General features: G+C 54.5%; 1 protein-coding gene across 1 annotated transcript; it reads right to left on the reverse strand.

Moving 5' to 3' along the window:
* Positions 1-7,616: 7,616 nt before the first annotated feature.
* On the reverse strand, positions 7,617-21,418 carry LOC102932339 (phospholipase A2 inhibitor and Ly6/PLAUR domain-containing protein). The gene is made up of 6 exons (XM_037883523.2): positions 21,236-21,418; positions 15,623-15,737; positions 13,355-13,468; positions 12,081-12,233; positions 10,381-10,524; positions 7,617-8,345 (listed from the first exon to the last, which is right to left on the reverse strand). The coding sequence occupies exons 2-6, from the start codon at positions 15,693-15,695 to the stop codon at positions 8,107-8,109; spliced, it is 723 nt and encodes a 240-aa protein (XP_037739451.1). The 5' UTR covers positions 15,696-15,737; positions 21,236-21,418; the 3' UTR covers positions 7,617-8,106.
* Between the last annotated feature and the right edge of the window lie 1,023 nt (positions 21,419-22,441).

Here is a 22,441-nt window from a genome sequence, read left to right on the forward strand (position 1 = left end):
GGGAGGGGAGTCTAGTGGTGAGAGGTGGGGGGCGGGGCTGGGAGCCAGGACTCCTGGGTTCTCTTCCCAGCTCGGGGAGGGGAATAGGGTCTAGTGCTTAGCGCACCAACAGCCGAGAGCGGTGTCACTTACCAAACGCTGCTTAGAGAGAAGTTTGCCTGGGGTGAAGTAGGTGGCTAATTCTGCGAAACAGAACGGTGCACCTGTCTCTCTCTTTTTATAGATGGGCTTGGGTAGATACTGTGACGTAATATAGAAAGAAATGGATTAGCATGATTCTTCTGGTCATGCCTATACATTCCTGTTCCCCGCGCCGACCCTGCCCACCTGTGCACACTGCCAACTTCTCCTCCCTTCTGGCCGGGAAATCCTATTTGAGCAGTTATTGCCAAACTGGGGAACGCGTACCCCTAGGGTGTACACGAGCTCTCGTCGGGGGTACATGCGAGAATCCTGTAATGGCGGATAACCATAGGAGTAGGTTGACCTCTCTCTTTGGAGGGGCAGGGCCCCTGGCCAGCAGCCGCCGTTCTTTGGCCGCCTGGCTCTGAAGGCAGAGCCACCGCCCACAGCAGTGCAAAACTTCAGAGCTGGGCGAGGACTATAACAGGGTTACAAAAAGAATTAGATAAGTTCCTGGACGACAGATCCATCCATGGCTATTAGCCAGGATGGGCAGGGGTGGTGGCCCTAGCCTCTGTTTGCCAGCAGCTGGGATGGGCGACAGGGGATGGGTCACTGGATGATTCCCTGTTCTGTTCACTCCCTCTGGGGCACCGGGCACTGGCCACTGTCAGAAGACAAGATCCTGGGCTAGATGGACCTTTGGTCTGACCAGTCTGGCCGTTCTTATGCGTCTCCGCTTCCCCACGCAAAGCAACTAGAAACCTCTCCCTCGGCAAAGTTTTTGGTGCATTGAAGTGCTGGGCATGGGGAAGGATAAAGCTCTGAGGGTGGTTTTGTTCATTCCATTGACACTCATGTTAATCCCTGTATAAAAACGCAGAGCGGAAAAGAGGGACCCGGGCCTGGAGAAGAACCAGGGCCCTGCAATGCATGGAGACACAACGCAATCAGCGAAGAAGGGAACTGATCCTACCATGCTGAGTAAATCAGGCCAGGGCTTTTCATCGCCTTTCTAACGACCGTGACCACAGCTGTGGTTTCAAGCTGGTTGTGAACTGGGTGTAACCTCTGCGCCTCTTCCTTCTCTCAGTCATCCCCAACTCCCACACACTGTCTCATAAACGTTATACAAGCACAGAGCTGGATTCCTGCCCCCAACCTAGAGATCACATCAGATTTCATAAATGAAGCTCTGAAAACCTCAAAAATCTTAGAGCTATAAAACTTCTGGGGGGAAATTGCAGGGGGGTGGGGGGGATGGATTTCAGCTAAAAATGAAAATAAAAAATAAGAGCTGAAAATGGTCTTAAAACTGGCTCAGTTTTGGCTACAAACTGCTACCAAGTAAACAATTATTGGCCTAAAAGTGAATCATTTTCCACCAAAACCCCAAAATCTTTTGACCCCAAACTATGAAAACACAAACTCTTGTCAGCAAAAAATGGCCGTGGGCATTACGGGGAGGGATGGGCGCAGGATTAGCGAAATTATTCCCCCTGCAACACAAACATGAACCCCCCCAGCCGGCAGCTGCTGCTCGCTGGCCGCCCAGCTCTGAAGTTTGGCGCTGCTCAGACAGGTGTACGTGGTAGACTACGTTACCTGGAAATGGGTACACAGCCGGAAAAGCTGGAAAACCGCTGAATTAGAGGAATGAGTGAAACCAGCTCCCCTTCGAAGACATGGGGTGGCAATGTGGGGTAACAGGTCAGACATGGGACAAGGAGGCAGGACTCCTGGGTTCTGTTCCCAGAGCCATGCCGATCAAGGGCAGGGCCCTTGGGTCCTACTCCTGTCCTTGGGGAAGCGGGATTCAGTGGTGAGAGAAGTGGGGCTGGGAACCAGGACGTCTGGGTTCTATAGAGTGGACAGTGGGGCACAGAAGAGTAGGGTTGGGTGCGCCTTGGAAATCTGGGTTCCATAAGGATGTGGAGTCTAGTGGGTTAACGCAGGAGGAAGAGGGCCTGCAGGTCAGGACTCCTGGGTTCCACTGAGAAGTGATGGAGGAGCTATTAGTTAAAACTGGTTGTCGGGACTCCTGGGTTCTCTCCCCAGCTCTGGGAGGAGAGTGGGTTCTGGTAGGTTAGAGCAGGAGGACTGGAAACCAGGACTCCTGGGTTCTCTTCCCAGCTCCGTCAATGACTCTGTGTCCTTGGGAAAGACACAGGGCCTGTCTCTCCTTTTCGTTATAACAATATTGCCAACCTCCACCAGATCTCGTAATAACCTTTGCAAAGTTCTTGGTACATTGAAGGGCTGGGCACGGGGATGGCTAAAGCTCTGAAGGTGTTTTTGGTCCTTTCCCACCTTCATTCCATTGACACTCATGTTAATCCCTGTTTAAATGCAGATCGGATTAGAGGAACCTAGGCATGAAGAAGAACCAGGGCCCTGCAAAGCAGTCGATATTCTACCAGGCTGGCACTTGGCAAAATCATTCCAGGGGTTTCCATCACCTTCCTAATGACCTTGACAACAGCTCTGGTTTCAAACTGTCTGTAAATTGGGTGTAGTCTCTGTTTCTCTTCCTTCTGTCGGTCACCCAAACTCTCTCACACTATGTCATAAATGTTCCGCAAGAATAGAATTGGATTCCCGCCCCCCCCAACCCAGAGGAAATATCAGATTTCATTTAAAAAAAAAATGAAAAGCTCAAAAATCTGAGAGTCATAAAACTTTTGGTGGGAAGGTGCAGGGGGAGGGGGATTATTTCAGCCTAGGTGAGCACTGAATTGCCATAATCCAGCCCCATGTGAGACTTTAGGCCCAAACCTTTGCTGGCAGAATAAATATTTGGGGATCCCACTACTGACACCAATGCTTCTCCTGGGGAGCATTGTCACTGCCTCATTGTCCTTCCAAGTGGGGGAAGGGCAGGGTTACAGCATGGGGTGGGTGGAACCACTGTCATAAGGCACCAGACCGCAACCCACAGAGTGGGCGCATGGGGCGAACGTGGGAATGCATTCAGGGGAAATTCTAGGTAGGGAAACTGGAACACACCCGGTGACCACCATGCATTTGTGGGGCTGCTATGGGATTGTTCCGAAGGGGTATCTCTTCTTGGTGGAAGCTGCCAGCCAAACTAGGAAAGACCGTGACAAACAGCCTTTGATATTAAGACAGCTACGCCTTAGATTAAAACCAACAAATCTAGGGTGTGGAACAGAATGTCTAAATCAGCTTTGCAGTCAGGGCTCCTGGGTTCTTCTCCTGCTTCCAGGAGGGGTGTGGTGGGTAATGAGTTAAAGGAAAAGGAGCCAGGAGGCCTGGTTTCTATTCATGGCACCAAGAAGGGAGTGGGGACTAGCAGTTGGGAAAATGAAGTCAGAACTCCTGGGTTCTGCCCCGAGCTCTGGGAAGCAGTGGGCTCGAAGGGTTAAATCATGACCCCTGCTGCATCCCAGTGATATCTGCACTGCCCCTTTGCTGCTGTCCTGGGGCAGGGAGATGCCGCGAGGTGGGTGACATTTATGTTGCAATTTAAAAGACATCTGCCAGTCAGCAGGGGAGCAGCAGGGTGAGACTGTGACGAAGTGGGACTGTTCTTAATGTTTCTTCTGAATAGTGTGGGGGTGCCTCAGTTTCCCCTAGGCAGTTCTTAAGTATCTAGGTGGTGGGGTAAGGGGGTATGATCGTTGCAGAGCCCTAGAGGGCAGGTGTGTGCAGGGGTCTGGACACAGAGAATGGCCAACACCCTGTTTCCTGGCCCCTGATGGCCTGGGCCTTCCCCCCTGCAAGGTGAGAGCTAAAGGGTTGGAGAACAAAGGAATCAGGTGACCTCCTGGCCCGGGAAAGGGACAAAGCCCAGAGGAGGAGGGGTGGGAGAGAGTTTCAGTTTGGGGGCTGGCTGGGACATGGAGTGAAGTGCAGACATGGTTGTCTGGCTCACTGCCCCCCAAAATGGACCCAGCTGAGGGGTCCCGTTCTCTGCACCTGCAAGCTCTGTTTTAGACCACGTTCCTGTCGTCTAACAAACCTTCTGTTTTACTGGCTGGCTGAGAGTCACGTCTGACTGCGGAGTTGGGGGGCAGGACCCTCTGGCTTCCCCAGGACCCCGCCTGGGCGGACTCGCTGTGGGAAGCACACGGAGGGGCAGAGGATGCTGAATGCTCCGAGGTCAGACCCAGGAAGGTGGAGCCGGGTGAGCTGTGTGTCCCGAAGACAGGCTGCTCACAGAAAGGCGACTGCCCCAGAGTCCTGACTGGCTTCATGGGGAGCAGTCCCAGAGCATCGCCCAGGGACTCCGTGACAGAGACGCAGAGAAGCCCTGGGCCCAAGCAATGGTGGAAAAGCAAACGTGGGGCTGGATGAGGGGGTGGCAGCTGCTGATGAGCCGATGGGTGGTCCAGCAAACAAATCACATCAACTCCAGGCAAACAGCTACCATTTCCTAAGGGTGAAAGCCAGCCTGTAGCGAGGAGGTGTGGAGGAGTTATGCTGCAATGCCCTGAATATGAGGTTTGGACCTTGGACTATAAGCTATGAACTGAATTCTAAAGGAACTCTTTGCAACTACAAAGCTCACCATCTCTGCTGTGAATCTGCACCTCAATGGATTGAACTCATGTCTGTCTGTACATTGATCTTTTAACCAGACTATCTCTCTTTTCTTTTTTAATAAAGTTTAGTTTAGTTAATAAGAATTGGCTGTACCGTGTATTTGGGTGAGATCTGGAACATTCAGTAACCTGGGAGGTGACGGGTCCGATCCTTTGGGCTTGGTAGAACCCGTTCTTTTATATGATGAAATAAGATTTTCAGAAATCATCATATTTGATGTAGGTACCTGGATGGAGGCCTGAGGCTGGATCACTTTAAGGGAACTGTGTTATTTGAGCTTCTGAGTAACCAGGAAGGTAATAAAGAAGCTGGTTTATGCTGGCTTGGTGAATCTAAGCGTTGGACTATCCACCAGCTTTCTGGGGATTGTCTGCCCCATTCTTTGCAGTTCACCCTAATTGAGTGACCACAGCTGGCCCCCACTGGGACCCCGGTCACAGTCAAGGAGACGTGTGTAGATCCACGTACCGGTAGTGGTAGCTGGTTGGGATTCACTCATATTGGGCCATATGAACACAGAGACCCCCTGGGAGCCTCCGAAGACTTGATTAGTCTTGCAGGCACTCCACGAAGAGCAGCCTCTGGCTGAGGAATTAGCCACTGGAAAATTTTCAAGCAGCCCTATTAGAAATTTTTTTTTTAATGAAAGCTGAAATTTTCATCTAATCCCGTGACTCCTGGAGCAGGGTCTCTAACACAGCACCAAATATTAGTGGTGCTGATGTAAGCAGAGTCAGGATGAGCTCCACCCTGACATCTGGTGGTGAGGTGTGGCAAGTTGTGGAAGAGAACTTCAGGGGCTGATCTTATTTGCATAGACACACCCACCCCGCCTAGAATGAGGCCATAGCTGCCCAGATGGTCACTTTGGCTGCTGTGGGATCCCCAGTGTCTCTGTTATTGGGACAGGAAGAATAAATTGTTATTACCCTGATTATGGGAATCAAGGACAGTGGAACTGTACTTGGCCTTTTGTTATGATGGAGGGACTCGCCATCAACTAAGTAGCACTCGCTAGGCAAGGGACATGGGTTCCAAAAACTCTGTGAATAGAGAGAGGTTGAGGATAGGTATTAATACTTGGTGGTATGGGTCCCTTGGTGAGGGACTCACATGATAATTGCACTTCCTCCTCGCTCTACTGTGGAATATCAGAGCTAATTCTGATTCCATTAGGAGTCTAGTTACAGGCTGCTGAGCTGAATTCCCTTTGGGCTAATGGTGCACCAGCCCTGAGGCTCCCCTACTACAAGCTGAAATCACAAAAGAGCTGAACTGACTAAGAGCTGAAATCACTGAGTGTTGTGTTAAGTAGTGCGGGAGCCTGAAGCTATAGGTTTCAGAGTAACAGCTGTGTTAGTCTGTATTTGCAAAAAGAAAAGGAGGACTTGTGGCACCTTAGAGACTAACCAATTTATTTGAGCATAAGCTTTCATGAGCTACAGCTCACTTCATCCGATGCATACTGTGGAAACTGCAGAAGGTCTTCTACAGCTGTAGCTCACGAAAGCTCATGCTCAAATAAATTGGTTAGTCTCTAAGGTGCCACAAGTCCTCCTTTTCTTGAAGCTATAGGGTGGAGCAGTTTGTGGGATGGCTGGCAGGGCAGAGCAGTTTGTCGGATGCCTGGAGCAGCTCATGGGGTGGCTGGCAGAGCGGAGCCCCATGGAGAGGGGGGACCATCAGCTTTGGACCACGTAAGGTGCCCCTTAACTCTTTCCCCCCCACCCCATCTCCACCCATGTTGGGAGGTAAAACTCTGCAGATAAACTTTTGGTCTCTGGGGCTGCCGTGACCAGGGACAGAGACTTTTGGGTCGTTGGACTTTTGAGATTTTGGGTTGCTGGACTCAAGAACCAAAGGGAAAGGACACGCCCCAATTTGCTTGGGGTGGGCTTTTTGCTCATGGGTTGTGTTATGAATCCTGTTGGTGGTGTTTCCCCAACATAATGCCACATTGTTTCTCTCTGTTATTAAAAGGCTTTTCGCTACACTCAGACTCTATGCTTTGGAGAGGGGAACAATTGCCTCTTGGAAGCACCCAGCGGGGGTGGTATAGATTTGTCCCAGGTCACTGGGTGGGGGCTCGAGCCGGTTTTGCATTGTGTTATTGGAATGGATCCCCTAGATACTGACCCCGGCCCTTGTTGCTGCCAACTCTGACGGGCGGAAGGGTTACACTGGCAACGCTGGAATCTTTGCAGTTGTCTCTTGGCCTTTGCTCTTCCTCTCTGCAGCGAAAAGCGATGGAGGAAACCACAAACTAGTCCTCTTGGCTTCCTGCCTCCTCCTCACGGCAGCAGCAGTTGACCTCCTAGTGCCTCGGTTCCCCTCAGACCACGGGGATCAACTCTGAGCAGCCACGTGCCTTGGGTGGTCACCTCCATTTTCCTAACTCTCTCTGCTATTTAGAGGGGCTTTATTGCTCCTTGCACTGAGCCTGAAGGCAGGTGCTTGCCACAGCCATCGGCTTTCATGAGGTCTGTGGCTGTCTTTGCACCCAAGAGTCACCCGTTGGCAGCCCTTAGCAACCTTCAGCATAACAACAGGTAAATAGTGAATAGGGGGTACTCCAGAATATCGTTCGGGCAGGCAAGGTGTCACCAGGTGGTGCTGTTACACTTAGCCTGGGCAGGACTTTTTCTGATTGTGGAGTAAGTTTTGTCTTGTGGGGAGATGTGCTGGGGTTTTGCTAGTTCTTGGGGGGCGGGGGGGGGGAATTGTGCAAGGATTTTGTGTGGAGGGAAGTGTGCAAACAGCAGGTGTGTTTGCTGTGCCCTGCAGCCTCTGACCGGAGTCAGCTCTGGAGGCAGAGTTGCTCCCTGAAGCACGGGTGTTTGTCAGAGACACATGAAAGCGGAGGAGACATGGTCAGAGCTGGTACACACGAACACACATGCATGCACGGACGCTCTGGGGCGATTGCATCTCTGGTCATGCTTTATTCAGAGGAGTTTGAAATGCACAGGACAGCTCGGACCTTTTCTGGAATCTCCGGGGAGCTGGGAGCCAGGACTCCTGGGTTCTATCCCCAGCTCTGGGAGGTGAGTGGGGGCTAGTGGTTAGAGCGGGGGGGGGGGGGGGAAGGCTGTGAGTCAGGGGTCCGGGGTTCTGTTCCCTCACAGGGATCTTTGAAAGCTGGGGGAGAAGCTGTGAGGGGATATTAATAATGCACAGCACTTTGCTCCAAACTCCAGCGGAATTAGCAGAGAGTCCCCTCCTGGCAGCATCAGACTCTGTCTCAAGCCCCTGCCCATCCAGGGATCCCAAAGACCTTTGCAAGGGAAGGTCACCATTGTTATCCCCCTTACAGAGAGGGGGAAACTGAGGCACAGCTGGGGGCAGGGAAGGGCAGAGCATGCCGGTTATACTGAGACACTAATGGCCTGTGGGGCAGCCAGTCACGCAGATGGGGCATCAGCAGAGGAATAGCCCCAGAAGGGCAGAGAGGAAAAGGGAGGCCCAGGGGACGATGCTGCCCAGGGTGAAGGGGTCCCAGGCCAGAGTCCGGGTGGCACTGCTGGGCTGCGCTTTGGGCGCCAGGCTGCACTGGACATTGGTCAGTTCGTAGGTGAACACCCCCGATTCCAGCGTCTTGATGCCGCAGGCCGCCTGGGTAGCGCAGCCCCGGGCTGCAAATGGGATCGCGACTCCACCTGTGTAAGGAAACCAGAGCCGATCAGACGCGGCTCGGCCTAAGCCCCTTCTGTGATGCCATGATCGGGCCCCGGGTGGTTCTCCAGGGACTCGTCTCCAAGCCCAAGCGGCCTCGGGGTAGCTCCCAACCCGGTTCATAAATTCTCAGGCCAGGAAGGACCCCTGTGATCAGCGAAGGTGGCGTCCTGGGTAGTGTAGGCCACTGGACTTTAAAGCCAGGTTTTCCACGCCTTGGATCATTCTCATGGCTCTTCTCTGACCACCCCCGCAAACACACACACCACCCCAACACACACGCACACACACTGCAATTTACCACCATGTTCCCCGACACCAGCACTGGACACAGGATTCCAGCAGCGGTGCAACCAGTATCAAGCATGGAGGTAAAATAAACCTCGGGGGGGTTGGGGGAACCCAGCTTTTCTTCCTGCGCGGTCCTCAAGATGCACCCACTCTTCTTTGCAAGAGGCCCTGGCCTCTGAATCGTTATCACTGGCCCAGCAAAGGGAGGTCCTGCACGCCACGTGACAGCATCTCTGCTATGGCAAAGGGGGCCATGCAGAGCCCCTGGCCTGGGGTACCCGGGTATGGGGGGCACTTGGAGTAAGGGGGAGTTGCAGGGAGTCCCTGGGGCACAGGGGGTTCTTAGGAGGTGCAGCGTGCTCATTCTACAGAGGCAATGAAGCGACTGACCCTCCGGGAAGATGTTTCACCTAGTCGGACAAGCTTGCGGTCTGTTTTTTTCATGCAGTATCTTTCTAGGGCAGCTGTGGTAGGCAGCAGGAGAAATTGCTCTCTGCATGAACCTCTGACTTCAAAAATATTCCCTGAGATCCCTTGGAGTTTGAACAGAGATTAAGGGGACAGCCAGCATGCTGTTTGCATCCACCTCTGTTCCAGGACTGGCGGAGACAGTGTAAACAAGCAAACTGCCCTAAGGAAATACTAGACTTTGCCCCACGGATTTCTCCTCCAGTGGGAAACTGACCTACAAGGCCACAGAATTCTGCTGCTGCTCAGCAAAGGGGGTAAAATATTTTTACCCCTTTTGACCAGAGCGGTTCACCAAAAATATGCAAAGGGACTCCAAGTCTTGCTGGAATGTGCAGGGGGGCTGGGAGCCAGGACTCCTGGGTTCTTTCCCTGGCTCTGGAGGGGAGTGGGGTCTAGTGATGAGAACAAGGGAGCAGGGAGCCAGGACTGTCCCTTGCTCTAGATGGGGAATGGGATCTAGTGGTTAGAGCAGGGGCCTGGGAGCCAGGACATGTAGGTTCTATCCCTAGCTCTGGGAAGGACATGGGGTCTAGTGGTTAGAGAGGGCTGGGAGCCAGGACACCTGGGTTCTATCCCTGGCTCGCGTAGGGGAGTATAGTGGTTAGAGTAGATGGGGCTGGGAGCCAGGACTCCTGGGTTCTCCCCCTGGCTCTGGGAAGGGTGCGGGCCCTAGTGGTCAGAGCAGGGGGGGCTGGGAGCCAGGACTCCTGGGTTCTCCCCCTGGCTCTGGGAAGGGTGCGGACCCTAGTGGTTAGAGCAGGGGGGGCTGGGAGCCAGGACTCCTGGGTTCTCTCCCTGGCTCTGGGAAGGGTGCGGGCCCTAGCGGTTAGAGCAGGGGGGGCTGGGAGCCAGGACTCCTGGGTTCTCCCCCTGGCTCTGGGAAGGGTGCGGGGCCTAGTAGTTAGAGTAGGGGGGGCTGGGAGCCAGGACTCCTGGGTTCTCCCCCTGGGTCTGGGAAGGGTGCGGGGCCTAGTAGTTAGAGTAGGGGGGGCTGGGAGCCAGGACTCCTGGGTTCTCTCCCTGGCTCTGGGAAGGGTGCAGGGCCTAGTGGTTAGAGCGGGGGGGGGGCCTGGGAGCCAGGACAGAGCCCGATGATGCAGCTTTTCCTTTTGACTGACGGCCTCTTTGGTTTCGGCTGTTGCTAAGCAAAGGGGCGTCCCCGGCTCCCTTGCTCAGCCGGCCCGGAAGAGCCCCAGGACCCCCCCCCCCCCGACTCCCCGGGGGTTTAACCCGCCCCCGGAGCAGCGGAAGCCGCACCTTGCGCCAGCGTCCCGACGACGTCAGCACATCGGTTGGCGCCTCCTGTGCAGTGCAGGGCCCCGTAGCTCTCGCAGCTCTCGAAGCCCGGGGCGTAGCAGGCCGGGCACTGCAGCCCGTTGCGGACGCTGCTGATGGCCAGCCCTGAAAGGCAGCGGGAGAAAGAAGGTTTTGCTCCGGGAAGAAACCGTGGCCGGAGAACGTAGGATGGGCAGGACCCTCCCGGGCCATCCACCCGGCACCTCGTCCCGCTCAGCCAGCCAGCTCCCCCACTCCTCCAGCGGGCAGCTGTCCCGCCACCCCTCTCCTCTGGCGGCTAGAAACATCCTGACTTCCAGCCTCGGTCGCTTCCCGGCCTGTGTGTTCCTGCGCCCGCCTCCCCCACCAACTTCCATCGCTCTTGTCCCTCGGGGCTGCTTCCCCGCGTCGTGTCCTGGGGCACACGCCGGACCAGTCAGGGCTGGCGTCTGCCTTGCTCCTTTCGAGAGACAAAACCCAGCAGTTCCCAGGGGCTTCAACCTGCCTCGCTGGAAGGACCCATCTTTCTCCGCTTGCAGGAGCTCCAGTCCGCTGGGGCCTGTCCAGCGACAGAGGCCGAGATGGGTGCTTCACCCAAAGGGATCGAAGAAAAGGGTCGGTAAGAAATGGACCTTGAACCAAAGCAGAGGCTGGTTGAGTCTGAGCCATTCAAAAGCGTCTTTTTAGGTCCATTTCTTTGTCACCCTTCCTAACTCCAGTCCTGCTCCTTGTCTGTGTCGCCTAGGTCCTCTTGTTAAGAAACCGGTTTGACTTTTTCACCTAAATCCGAGGTTTGCAACCTCTTCATTTGCGGGCCCCTAAAGAATTCTGAACGGAGATGCGGACTCCTTTGGAAATCCCAGACATCGTCTGTGGCCCCGCCCAGGCGTCCGCGGACCACAGGTTGAAAACCACTGATCTCAGCCCACCCGGGGCTGCTTTTGAACAGAAGCGATGATGAACTGCCGGTACCAGGGCGAGCTGCTGGGTCTCTTTAAAGGAGCAAACAAAGCGGATTGTGCCTCTGACTGGCTCGGAAAAGGTCCGGACATTGCAGCACTAGGGAAATCCGGGACTGGGAGGCGTGGGTTGGGGTCACCTCTGCAAGCAGCAGCCACGGAGGGGAGGGGACCAGGGTCAGAGTTTCCCAGCCCACAGACACTTGAGGGACTGCAGGCTGCAGGCATCTGGGCTGACGTAGAGCATTTTAAGGCACCCATGGTTACAGGGCGGGCAGTGACCCCTTACTGGTCCAGTTTGCACCCCAGAAGACGCCCCCTGAGAGCAATCAGGTCTCCTCTCAGCCTGCATTATCCCAGGCTAAACAAACCAAGCTCTCTCGCTTGAGACCGGGTCCCCATGTCTCTGATCAGCCCAGAAGCCCTGCTCTGCACCTGGCCCACTTTGAATCCATCTGCCTTGAAGGTGGGGGACCACAGTATCCAAGGAAAGGTCTTACCAGGACAAAGGCATTAAAACTTCCCTCTCTCCCCTGGACATGTCTCATCCCCACTTGCTTCCCATGAAAAATGACCTCCCCCCCAACCGCACGCTTGCCCCAGGGTCTTCAGCAATCTCCTGGCTTTTCCCCGAGGCCGGGAATAGCAGCCCCTCGGCGGTTTGGGGTTTGACCCAGGTGCTTCCCTGCGCCTGCAAATCCGACCCGCCGCCGGGGCACGTACTGGAGGGCGTGGACTCGGCGTTGCAGTCGTCCGTCTTGCAAATTTCCGACTGGATCTCCACGGCCACCGTGGCCCCGAAGTAAAAAGCCAGGAAGCCCGTGAGGTTCTGGCGGGAGTTGGCACAGGACTGGTACGTGCCCGAGTTCTCCGCGCCTGTTGGAAAGGCCGGGAAGCGAGAAGGGGACGTCACGCACCGGTTACACCGATGGACCCACCGCGCCCACACGGTCCCCGCTAGATATCGGCACGAGCAGATCCTCAGAGGCGGGTCTCCCACAGCCAGGTGAGGGGGCTAACCACCGGGCAACGCAGCCAACTTCTCCCCAGCCCCGGGACCATTCCGCTCGCCGCCCCCAACAGAGCAGCTCCGAGAGCAGAGATTAGATGGGCCTGGGGGTCTCCCTTGTTTCTTTCCCAACGAGAAATGCCTGGCCTGACTGGGGATCGCACCTCCAGGGGAGAGATCGTCCCAGGCAGAGAGAGGGGCCTCCCGCCCAAGGCCCCGACCTAGGAGAGTCGGGCGCCCCAGCGGATTTGGGCCCTGAACCCCAGCCTTTCCCTCTGTATTTTTTTCCTTGGCTCCTCACTCAGCAGGACGGCCACTGAGCCGCAGCTCGTTCCAGGATGCACCCCCCTCCCCTTGCCACCTTATAACCATCACCAGCCGTCTCTGTAGGAATGCAGGGCTGGAAGCAGTGGGGGGTCCGTCCCATGGTGCCCTCCTTGCTAGGCTCAATTCCAGGGCCCAGACTGGCATTGCCCCCCCCAAACCATGGGGGAGTGTGTGGCATCATCCCACCGGGCGGGGCTGCCGTCCCTGGGCCATGACGCTGAGCGGGATGGGCACTTCCCTTTGGCTGTCATATCGTCCCTGGGGACAAGAAACTGAGTGCCCAGGTCTGGGGGGCCCCTCGCTGCCGGGGCCCCCCCTGCGATCACCTGGCGAGTGCCCCATGCCACCGCTAGTTGGAAGGGACCTCGAGAGGGCATCCAGTCCAGCACCCGGCGCTGAGGGCAGACCAAGGCGACCGAGACCAGCCCTGGCGGGCGTTCGTCCAACCTGGTCGGAAAACGTCCGCTGATGGGGACCCCACGACTGCCCTTGGGAGCCGATTCCAGCCCACCCACCCCCCTCGCTCCCCGCTGCCTTTCAGGGCTGGATTCCGCTGGCTGCATTCAGACACACGCCAGCTAGGAAGCCGCGTGGCAAACGCACCCAAGAGCAGGGTTCCCGCCGCACGGGCGCGTCCCGCAGCCGCCGCGAGGGGACTCACCGAGCGTGTTGTGCTCTCGAACGATGATGCAGGCGTCCTGGGGCGGGGAGCAGGCCTGGGGGGCCGGGTGGCAGCTTTGTCCAGTTTTGCAATAGAAACAGGCCAGAGGCATCCCTGAAAAGAGAGATGGGGTGGGAGGGGGCCGGGGGGGGGGGGGGGAGAAACTCATCTTTGTACCCAACCAACGTCTGGCTTCCCAATTTTGGGGAGACTCTTATCCTTCCTGGGCCCTGTCCACGCTACAGCCGTTATAGGAAACAGGCATGGCACCGCAGCGTAAATGCTTCCTACCTTGGAAGAAGGGGCTGTGACAAAGTGGGCACGTTCCACCACGTTTTTATGAAGCCGATGCGTGCCTCAGTTTCCCCCGGACTTGGCACTGCTACCCAGTGGCCCGGGGGAAAGGGCTGAGTGTGCAAAAGCCCTTGTAAGTGTGCAATAGCCCCGCTCACCTACAGCCACCCTCGCTCAAGGGCACTCTGTTCCATGCCAGGGCTGAGGAGCGGAAGAAACCACCAAGGGGCTGCGACGTCTTCTGCGTTCCCCCGATAACCCGCAAATGTTACCCCAACGGGTCCCGACGGCGGCGGAAAATTTCCCATCCCGGCTATTCGTGGATGGCAAATGGACCTTGGCAAAGGGCTGAATATTCTGATGTCACCCCCCGTCCCCCCGATTGCCTGGGGGCCCAGACGACCCAGCCGCCCCAGAAACTGAGGCCAGCGGCAGACAGGAAAGCAGAGGACGGAGCAATTCTTACAAAACAGGGGTGCATCGACGTAGCTTTCACCATCATCGGCAGCCGTTTGCTTCGGGCCCCTTTCCCCGTGAGGTCTCCGTGCATCGGTCTCTTCACAGAGGCTCTGACCGGTGCCCGCACGTGGCACCGTCTTGCCCCAGGAGCCGTGGGTCAGACCCAGCTCTGCCACCATCTCTAGGGCTTGCGGCTAAGTGACCCCTTCTGCTGTGTGTCACCTCTCGCCCCCGGCCCTCCTGGAGTGCGCAAGGTCCGACTTATATAGCCTTCAGGCTCCGCCCACTGCCCGCAGCCTCGGCAGCGATTGGTGGTTGATCAGAGCCAGCTGGGCCTCACCTCCTCCTGATTGGCTGGGCTTGTTCCCCACCCACAGCCCATTGGGTAGCGGGGGGCGTTATTTTGTCTTTGTTTTTCCCCGCCCACACGACAGTGCACTCTGCCACACCCCGCCCACAGCCGAAACGCTGAACGGCCAGAAACGGAATTGATTTCGGGGGCCAAAAACGGTCATATTCGAAGCCAGAAATGGCACCTGGTGCATCATGGGAGGTGAAATTCAGCGGTCTCCTGCTCCCATTCTCCTGCCTGGGCTACAGGTCTCATGATGCACCCAGCTCCCAGCCCCCCTGCCCTAACTACTAGACCCCATTCCCCTCCCAGAGCCAAAGAGAGACCCAGGAGTCCTGGCTCTCAGCCCCCCTGCCCTAACTACTAGACCCCATTCCCCTCCCAGAGCCAAAGAGAGACCCAGGAGTCCTGGCTCCCAGCCCCCCTGCCCTAACCACTAGGCCCCACTCCCCTCCCAGAGCCAGAGAGAGAACCCAGGAATCCTGGCTCCCAGCCACCCTGCCCTAACCACTAGACGCCATTCCCCTCTGAGACCTGAGAATAGAACCCAGGAGTCCTGCCCTGCCCTAACTACAAGACTCCATTCCCCTCCCAGAGCCAGAGAGAGAACCCAGGAGTCCTGGCTCCTAGACCCCCTTCTCTAACTCACTAAACCCCATTCCCGTCCTACAGTGGGGCGGGGGGGAGGGAACCGAGGAGTCCTGTCTCCCAACTGGCCCTTCTCTAACCACTAGACCCTACTTCCTACCCAGATCCAGGACTAGAACCCAGAAATCCTGGCCTCCTCTCTCCTCCCAGAGCTGGGGAGAGAACCCAGGAGTCCTGGCTCCCAGCCCGCCCGGCTCTAACCAATAGACCCACCTCCCCTCCTAGAAGGAGCACAAGGTCCCTGAACTACAGCTCCCACGAGGCACCGTGGCAGCGTTTCTGGATTGAAATTTTGTATGTTTCGATTTTCCCCGGACAGCTTGAAATGTTAGCTGGGGGAACCCCCTTCCGCCCACCCATTTTCCAACCGACCTGGGGTTTGGGGGTGTCTCATCCGCAGAACACAGGGAGCTCCGCTAGAGGGCTCACAGGCTCTTTAAAATGGGACCACCCCCCTCCTGCACGCTACGGGGTGGCCCCCCCCCAGGCTGCCGCCCCCACCGCCAGCGACTCACCCGTTCTGTTCTGAGCGGCCGCGGTCGCCTGGAGAGCGGCGAGGACACAGAAGGTGAGGAGCGCTTTCGTCATGACGGAGGAGAGCACGGGGTCGTGATCGGCGCTGAGTGGGGCCTGCAGGACAGCAAGGGCCGACAGGCCAGGTGGTTAGCGGGCAGGGGCCAGGGCTGGGAGCCAGGACTCCTGGGTTCTAGCCCCGTCTCAGCCACGGACCTGTTGCGTGGGAGCTGGGACCGATCAGGTCTCTGAGCCTCGGGGGTCTGAACCTGAGAGTTAGAATGTGGCCGGGACTAGAAAGAAAATGAAACGAGTTAAGTCCACTAGGAGATATATCAGCATGGCCAGAGTGGGTCAGACCAAAGATTCATCCAGCCCAGAGTCCTGTGTCTGGCCCTGGCCGGTGCCAGGTGCTTCAGAGGGAATGAACAGGGCAATTATCAAGGGATCCAGCCCCTGGCGTCCGGTCCCAGCTTCTGGCGTCGGAGGCTCAGGGACCCCCAGGGCAGGGGGATGCGTCCCTGACCAGCTCCAGGAACTGATCTCTTCTGAACCCAGTTATACTTCTGGGTTTCACAACATCCCCCCGGGCACCATTTAGGGACGGCAAGGGGGGCTTCCGTCCCCCCACCCCCCGAGTTTCCTACCACAGCGGGGTGCAAACAGGAAAACGAACCGCTGCTCCAGGCTCTCGCCGGAGGAAGCCGCAGCCCTTAGCTGAGTCTGAGTGGAGCTGTCTGCATGGCTCTGTCCGCCCCCACCCTGAGCAGAGCCCCCTCCGGCTGGGCGGCTGAGAGCCTGGCACCCCTCAGTCCCGTCCCCCCGCAGCCAGCATCAGCGCTAGCAGCCCCGGCACCAGAGGGCACCCAAAGCCCTTCCTGTGGGGAAATAGCTCCTCCTTCCCCCGCTGGTGGGATGGGAGCCAGGGGAGGGCAAGTGCTGGCCAGCCTTGGCCCAGAGAAGGGACCTGGTGGGTGCTGATCTCCACGAGTCTCCCCCACAAAGCCAGGCCGTTTTATTTCCACTGTCACCGTCGGTGCTGCCCTGAGACATTCAGTCTCTTATGATGGAAACCAGAGGACGTTATTGTCCGTACCTCGGCGTCTCCATCAGCAAATACAAATGGTTTCTTTCTTCAATTATTCTACGGACCACTGGGACTTTTTCACAGTTCCTGGGAGGCTCTTAATCGTACCAGTTTGTTACAGCCTGGGAATAGATCTCTTTCCTAACTTCCTTAATATCTGAGTACGGCCTAGATATGACATTGCTTAGAGGGCAAATTTTCTTGATAACATTTAACACGTCTCGTGTCAGATTGTATTTTCATTATGGCACATTGAGAATCATCCAGTTGGGTCACTGTAGGTACATACTCAGGATTCCTACAGTACATTATAAAACTGAACAGTTTCCAGAGGCTACAACAGGCTTTTAGATCAGTCCTTTGTAAATACAAGTTCAATTTATACATTCGTTTTTATGATTTGAATCTTTACACCTTGAGTTCCTTGAACTGGAGGGTGTTTCATTTGTGCTGGAGAATGCATTGTATAAATATATTACAATGTGTAAGACTTTATTTCTAGTTACTGAGTAACTTAATAAGAAAAGAAAACAGATCACCATTGTAAAAAGCGATGGACTTCAGAAAAGCAGACTTTGACAACCTCAGGGAACTGATGGGCAGGATCCCCTAGGAGAATAACATGGGGGGTGGGGGGAAGGAGTCCAGGAGAGCTGGCTGTATTTTAAAGAATCCTTATTGAGGTTACAGGGACAAACCATCCCGATGTGTAGAAAGAATAGTAAATATGGCAGGCGACCAGCTTGGCTTAACAGTGAAATCCTTGCTGATCTTAAACACAAAAAAGAAGCTTACAAGAAGTGGAAGTTTGGACACATGACCAGGGAGGAGATAATGCTCAGGCATGTAGGAGAGAAATCAGGAAGGCCAAATCACACCTGGAGTTGCAGCTAGCAAGGGATGTTAAGAGAAACAAGAGGGGTTTCTCCAGGTATGTTAGCAACAAGAAGAAAGTCAAGGAAAGTGTGGGCCCATTACTGAATGAGGGAGGCAACCTAGTGACAGAGGAAGTGGAAAAAGCTAATGTACTCAATGCTTTTTTTGCCTCTATCTTCACGAACAAGGTCAGCTCCCAGACTCCTGCACTGGGCAGCGCAGCATGGGGAGGAGGTGACCAGCCCTCTGTGGAGAAAGAAGTGGTTCGGGACTATTCAGAAAAGCTGGATGAGCACAAGTCCATGGGGCCTGATGCGCTGCATCTGAGAGTGCTAAAGGATTTGGCAGATGTGATTGCAGAGCCATTGGCCATTATCTTTGAAAACTCGTGGCGAACGGGGGAAGTCCCAGATGACTGGAAAAAGGCTAATGTAGTGCCCATCTTTAAAAAAGGGAAGAAGGAGGATCCTGGGAACTACAGGCCAGTCAGCCTCACCTCAGTCCCTGGAAAAATCATGGAGCAGGTCCTCAAGGAATCAATTCTGAAGCACTTCCCTGTTACCTTACCCAGGGAAAAGGAACCTACTTAGCCTGGGGCTAATATATCTGCCTTCTATTACTCTCCTGTAGCCATCTGGCCCGACCCTGTCACAAGAGGGACCTAGACAAATTAGAGGATTGGGCCAAAAGAAATCTGATGAGGTTCAACAAGGACAAGTACAGAGTCCTGCACTTAGGACGGAAGAATCCCATGCACCGCTACAGACTAGGGACCGAATGGCTCGGCAGCAGTTCTGCAGAAAAGGACCTAGGGGTTACAGTGGATGAGAAGCTGGATATGAGTCAACAGTGTGCCCTTGTTGCCAAGAAGGCCAATGGCATTTTGGGATGTGTAAGTAGGGGCATTGTCAGCAGATCGAGGGACGTGATCGTTCCCCTCTATTCGACATTGGTGAGGCCTCATCTGGAGTACTGTGTCCCGTTTTGGGCCCCACACTACAAGAAGGATGTGGAAAAATTGGAGAGAGTCCAGTGGAGGGCAACAAAAATTATTAGGGGTCTGGGGCACATGATTTATGAGGAGAGGCTGAGGGAACTGGGATTGTTTAGTCTGTGGAAGAGAAGAATGAGGGGGGATTTGATAGCTGCTTTCAACTACCTGAAAGGGGGTTCCAAAGAGGATGGATCTTGACTGTTCTCAGTGGTAGCTGATGACAGAACAAGGAGCAATGGTCTCAAGTTGCAGTGGGGGAGGTTTAGGTCGGATATTAGGAATGCGTTACCTAGGGAGGTGGTGGAATCTCCTTCCTTAGAAGTTTTTAAGGTCAGGCTTGACAAGGCCTGGCTGGGATGATTTAGTTGGGGTTGGTCCTGCTTTGAGCAGGGCTTTGGACTAGATGACCTCCTGAGGTCCCTTCCAACCCTGAGATTCTATGATTCTATGATATTCTATGATAACATTTTTATCTACTGGAAATACACCTACAGGTTTCTTAGAGCTGATGGTAAACCTGTGTTGGCCAATCTATGGTAAAATTTTCTTTCCAATTATCACCTTAAAAACCTTTTTGTTCTTCCTTTTTTTTTAAGCTAGTGCCAAAACGAACTTCTCAAATTTATTAGTTATTCCACCTTTTAGAAGAATATTTGAGGAGAAACTCAAGTACTTTAGACTCAACTTTTTCGTGAGAAATGAGATACACAAATTAAAAGGGCGTATATTTGCTTGCTTATAATTTTCCAAAAGGCAATATAAATTAAATTTTAAAAGTATGTGGGTGTTTTAGAGTGATTGGTGTCACGTGGTAAGGACAATGATACTGAGCAAATATACTGCAAGGATTTTATTTGCCAGTTAAAGTTGTTAGTTTTTGTATTAAGGCTCCAAAGCTGATATAGCAAAGTAAATGCAAAGTAATGCATATCGGAAAACATAATCCCAACTACACATATAAAATAATGGGGTCTAAATTAGCTGTTACCGCCAAAGAAAGAGATCTGGGAATCACTGTGGAGAGTTCTCTGAAAACATCCACCCAATGGGCAGCAACTGTCAAAAAAGCAAAGAGAATTTTGGGAATGACTAGGAAAGGGACCAATAACAGGACAGAAAATAACATCCTGGATCTATATAAATCCATGGGACGCCCACATGTGGAATATCATGTGCAGATCTGGTCAGCCCATCGCAAAAAAGAGCTATTGGAATTGGAAAAGGTACCAAAAAGGGCAACAAACATGACGAGGCGGATGGAACGGCTGCCGTATGAGGAGAGATTAGAAAGACGGGGACCGTTCAGCTTGGAGAGGAGACGACTGAGTGGGGATATGAGAGAGGACCGTAAAATGTTTTCAGAGATAGTGGCGATAGTGAATAAGGCGGTGTTATTTACTCCTTCTCATAACAGAAGAACTAGGGGTCGCTCTGTGAAATTACTAAACAAAAGGAAGTATAGCTAGAACAGTCTAGATCCATCCCCTTTGGAACCCCCTTTCAGGTAGTTGAAGGCTGATATCAAATCCCCCCTCATTCTTCTCTTCCGCAGACTAAACAATCCCAGTTCCCTCAGCCTCTCCTCATAAGTCATGTGTTCCAGTCCCCTAATCATTTTTGTTGCCCTCCGCTGGACTCTTTCCAATTTTTCCACATCCTTCTTGTAGTGTGGGTCCCAAAACTGGACACAGTACTCCAGATGAGGCTTCACCAATGTCAGATAGAGGGGAACGATCACATCCCTCGATCTGCTGGCAATGCCCCTACTTATACATCCCAAAATGCCGTTAGCCTTCTTGTCAACAAGGGCACACTGTTGACTCATATCCAGCTTCTCGTCCACTGTCACCCCTAGGTCCTTCTCTGCAGAACTGCTGCCGAGCCATTCGGTCCCTAGTCTGTAGCTGTGCATTGGGTTCTTCCGTCCTAAGTGCAGGACCCTGCACTTATCCTTATTGAACCTCATCAGATTTCTTTTGGCCCAATCCTCTAATTTGTCTAGGTCCCTCTGTATCCTATCCCTGCCCTCCAGCGTATCTACCTCTCCTCCCAGTTTAGTCTCCTCTGCAAACTTGCTGAGGGTGCAATCCACACCATCCTCCAGATCATTAATGAAGATATTGAACAAAACCGGCCCCAGGACCGACCCGTGGGGCACTCCACTTGATACCGGCTGCCAACGAGACATGGAGCCATTGGTCATTCCCCGTTGAGCCCGATGATCTAGCCATGCAAGGCCATGTTGAGCAGGAACAATGGGACTCAGAACACCCACATTCTATCCCCGGCTCAGACACCTGCTTGAGTCATACCATTGCTCCATGCCTCGGTTTCCCCCATCTGTTCAGTGGGGAGACCGATCCTTCCTGAGTCTAGCTACAGTGCAAGCATGGGGACTGCCTGTCATGAGCCGCTTATGCAGCCGCTGATCTCGGTCAGGGTCTGCACAGCGCCTTTTACAAAGGGGCCCTGATCTCGGCTGGGATCTGTGCAGCGCCCGGCACAACAGAGACAATAGCGGGGTCTGTGCACTGCCCGGAACAAGACCTGATCTTCCACTGCAACATCTCTGGGGGAGACGGCACCTGCCGCTCCCGGACGCCCATCGCTAACCCGAGCCACCGGCTGCTACCGCAGAATTAAGAATAATAAACGTACCTTTGGTGATCGTGGGCTTCAGCGGACCGCCACGCGTCCCGCTCCGAAGTCTCAGTCACCAGCTGTGGCCACAGCCCTCACCCTTACTTCCTTTCGAGCAGAAGCAAAGGCTCGTTCAGACAGAGAACGGAAGTGGCGAGAGAAAGAAGATGCAGCAGCAAACCTCAGGATCCTGGTTACTGCTCGGTGCTGGCAGCGTAACTAAGGGAATCAAAATAATGACTGAAATGTGTGGGGAGCAGCTGATGCCCTGGGCAGCCCCGTGGGAGGTGTGGCCCTGGGTGGTTCTGAAGATGGACAATGCTCTGGGCCTAACACACAGGGGAGACGCCGAAGGCGAGGTAGAGCTTGATTTTCGTTCGGTTTTTGACATCCCCATAAGCAGGCCAGGGAAATGAGGGCTCAAAGAAATCAGCACGAGATGGGTGCACAACTGGTGCAAAGACCCTCCTCAAAAAGTAGCGACCAGTGGTCAAACTGGGAGGGCGTCTAGTGGGCTCCCGGGGCCAGGCCTGGGGCCGGTACTCTTCCATACGTTTATGAGTGACTTGGGTAGCGGAGTGGGGAGCATGTCTCTGAGATCCGCAGCTGACCCCACGCCGGGAGGGGTTGCAAGCCCTTTGGAGGGCAGGCTGAGGGTTCGAAACGGCCTGGACAAGTCGGAGAATTGGTCTGAAATCAACAGGAGGAAATTCCGTTGAGAGAAGAGCGAAGAACGTCACTTAGAAAGGGAGAACCCAGGGCACAGCTACAAACTGGGGAATCACTGTACAGCTGGGAAGAGTCTGGGGGCCAAAGAGGGTCACAAATTGAACCTGAGTCACAAAGCCAAACTGCAGTAGCGTCCTGGGGTGCATTCACAGGAGTGTCGTCGGTCAGGCATGGGAGGTCACTGTCCTGCTCTGCTCGGCACTGGAGAGGCTCAAGCTGGAGACCTGGGTCCACTCTGGGCACTGTGCTGTAGGAAAGATGGGGACAAACTGGAGAGTCTAGAGGAAAGATCGTCCCTGGGACCCCCATCACGCCGGGAGCTGCACAGACCCTGACCGATTTAGGGGCCCGTCTTGTGCCAGGCGGGACAGACACCTTGACCAAGATCAAAGCACTCGTTGTGCCAAGACTGGGCAAATGGAAGACGTCACACCTTGGGCCTGTAACAAAAGCTAGTGAGCAGGGTGGAAACTGGGCCCAGACGCAGGCAGGGGG

Source organism: Chelonia mydas, chromosome 24, assembly GCF_015237465.2.
Source record: "Chelonia mydas isolate rCheMyd1 chromosome 24, rCheMyd1.pri.v2, whole genome shotgun sequence".
Classification (NCBI taxonomy): domain Eukaryota; kingdom Metazoa; phylum Chordata; order Testudines; family Cheloniidae; genus Chelonia; species Chelonia mydas.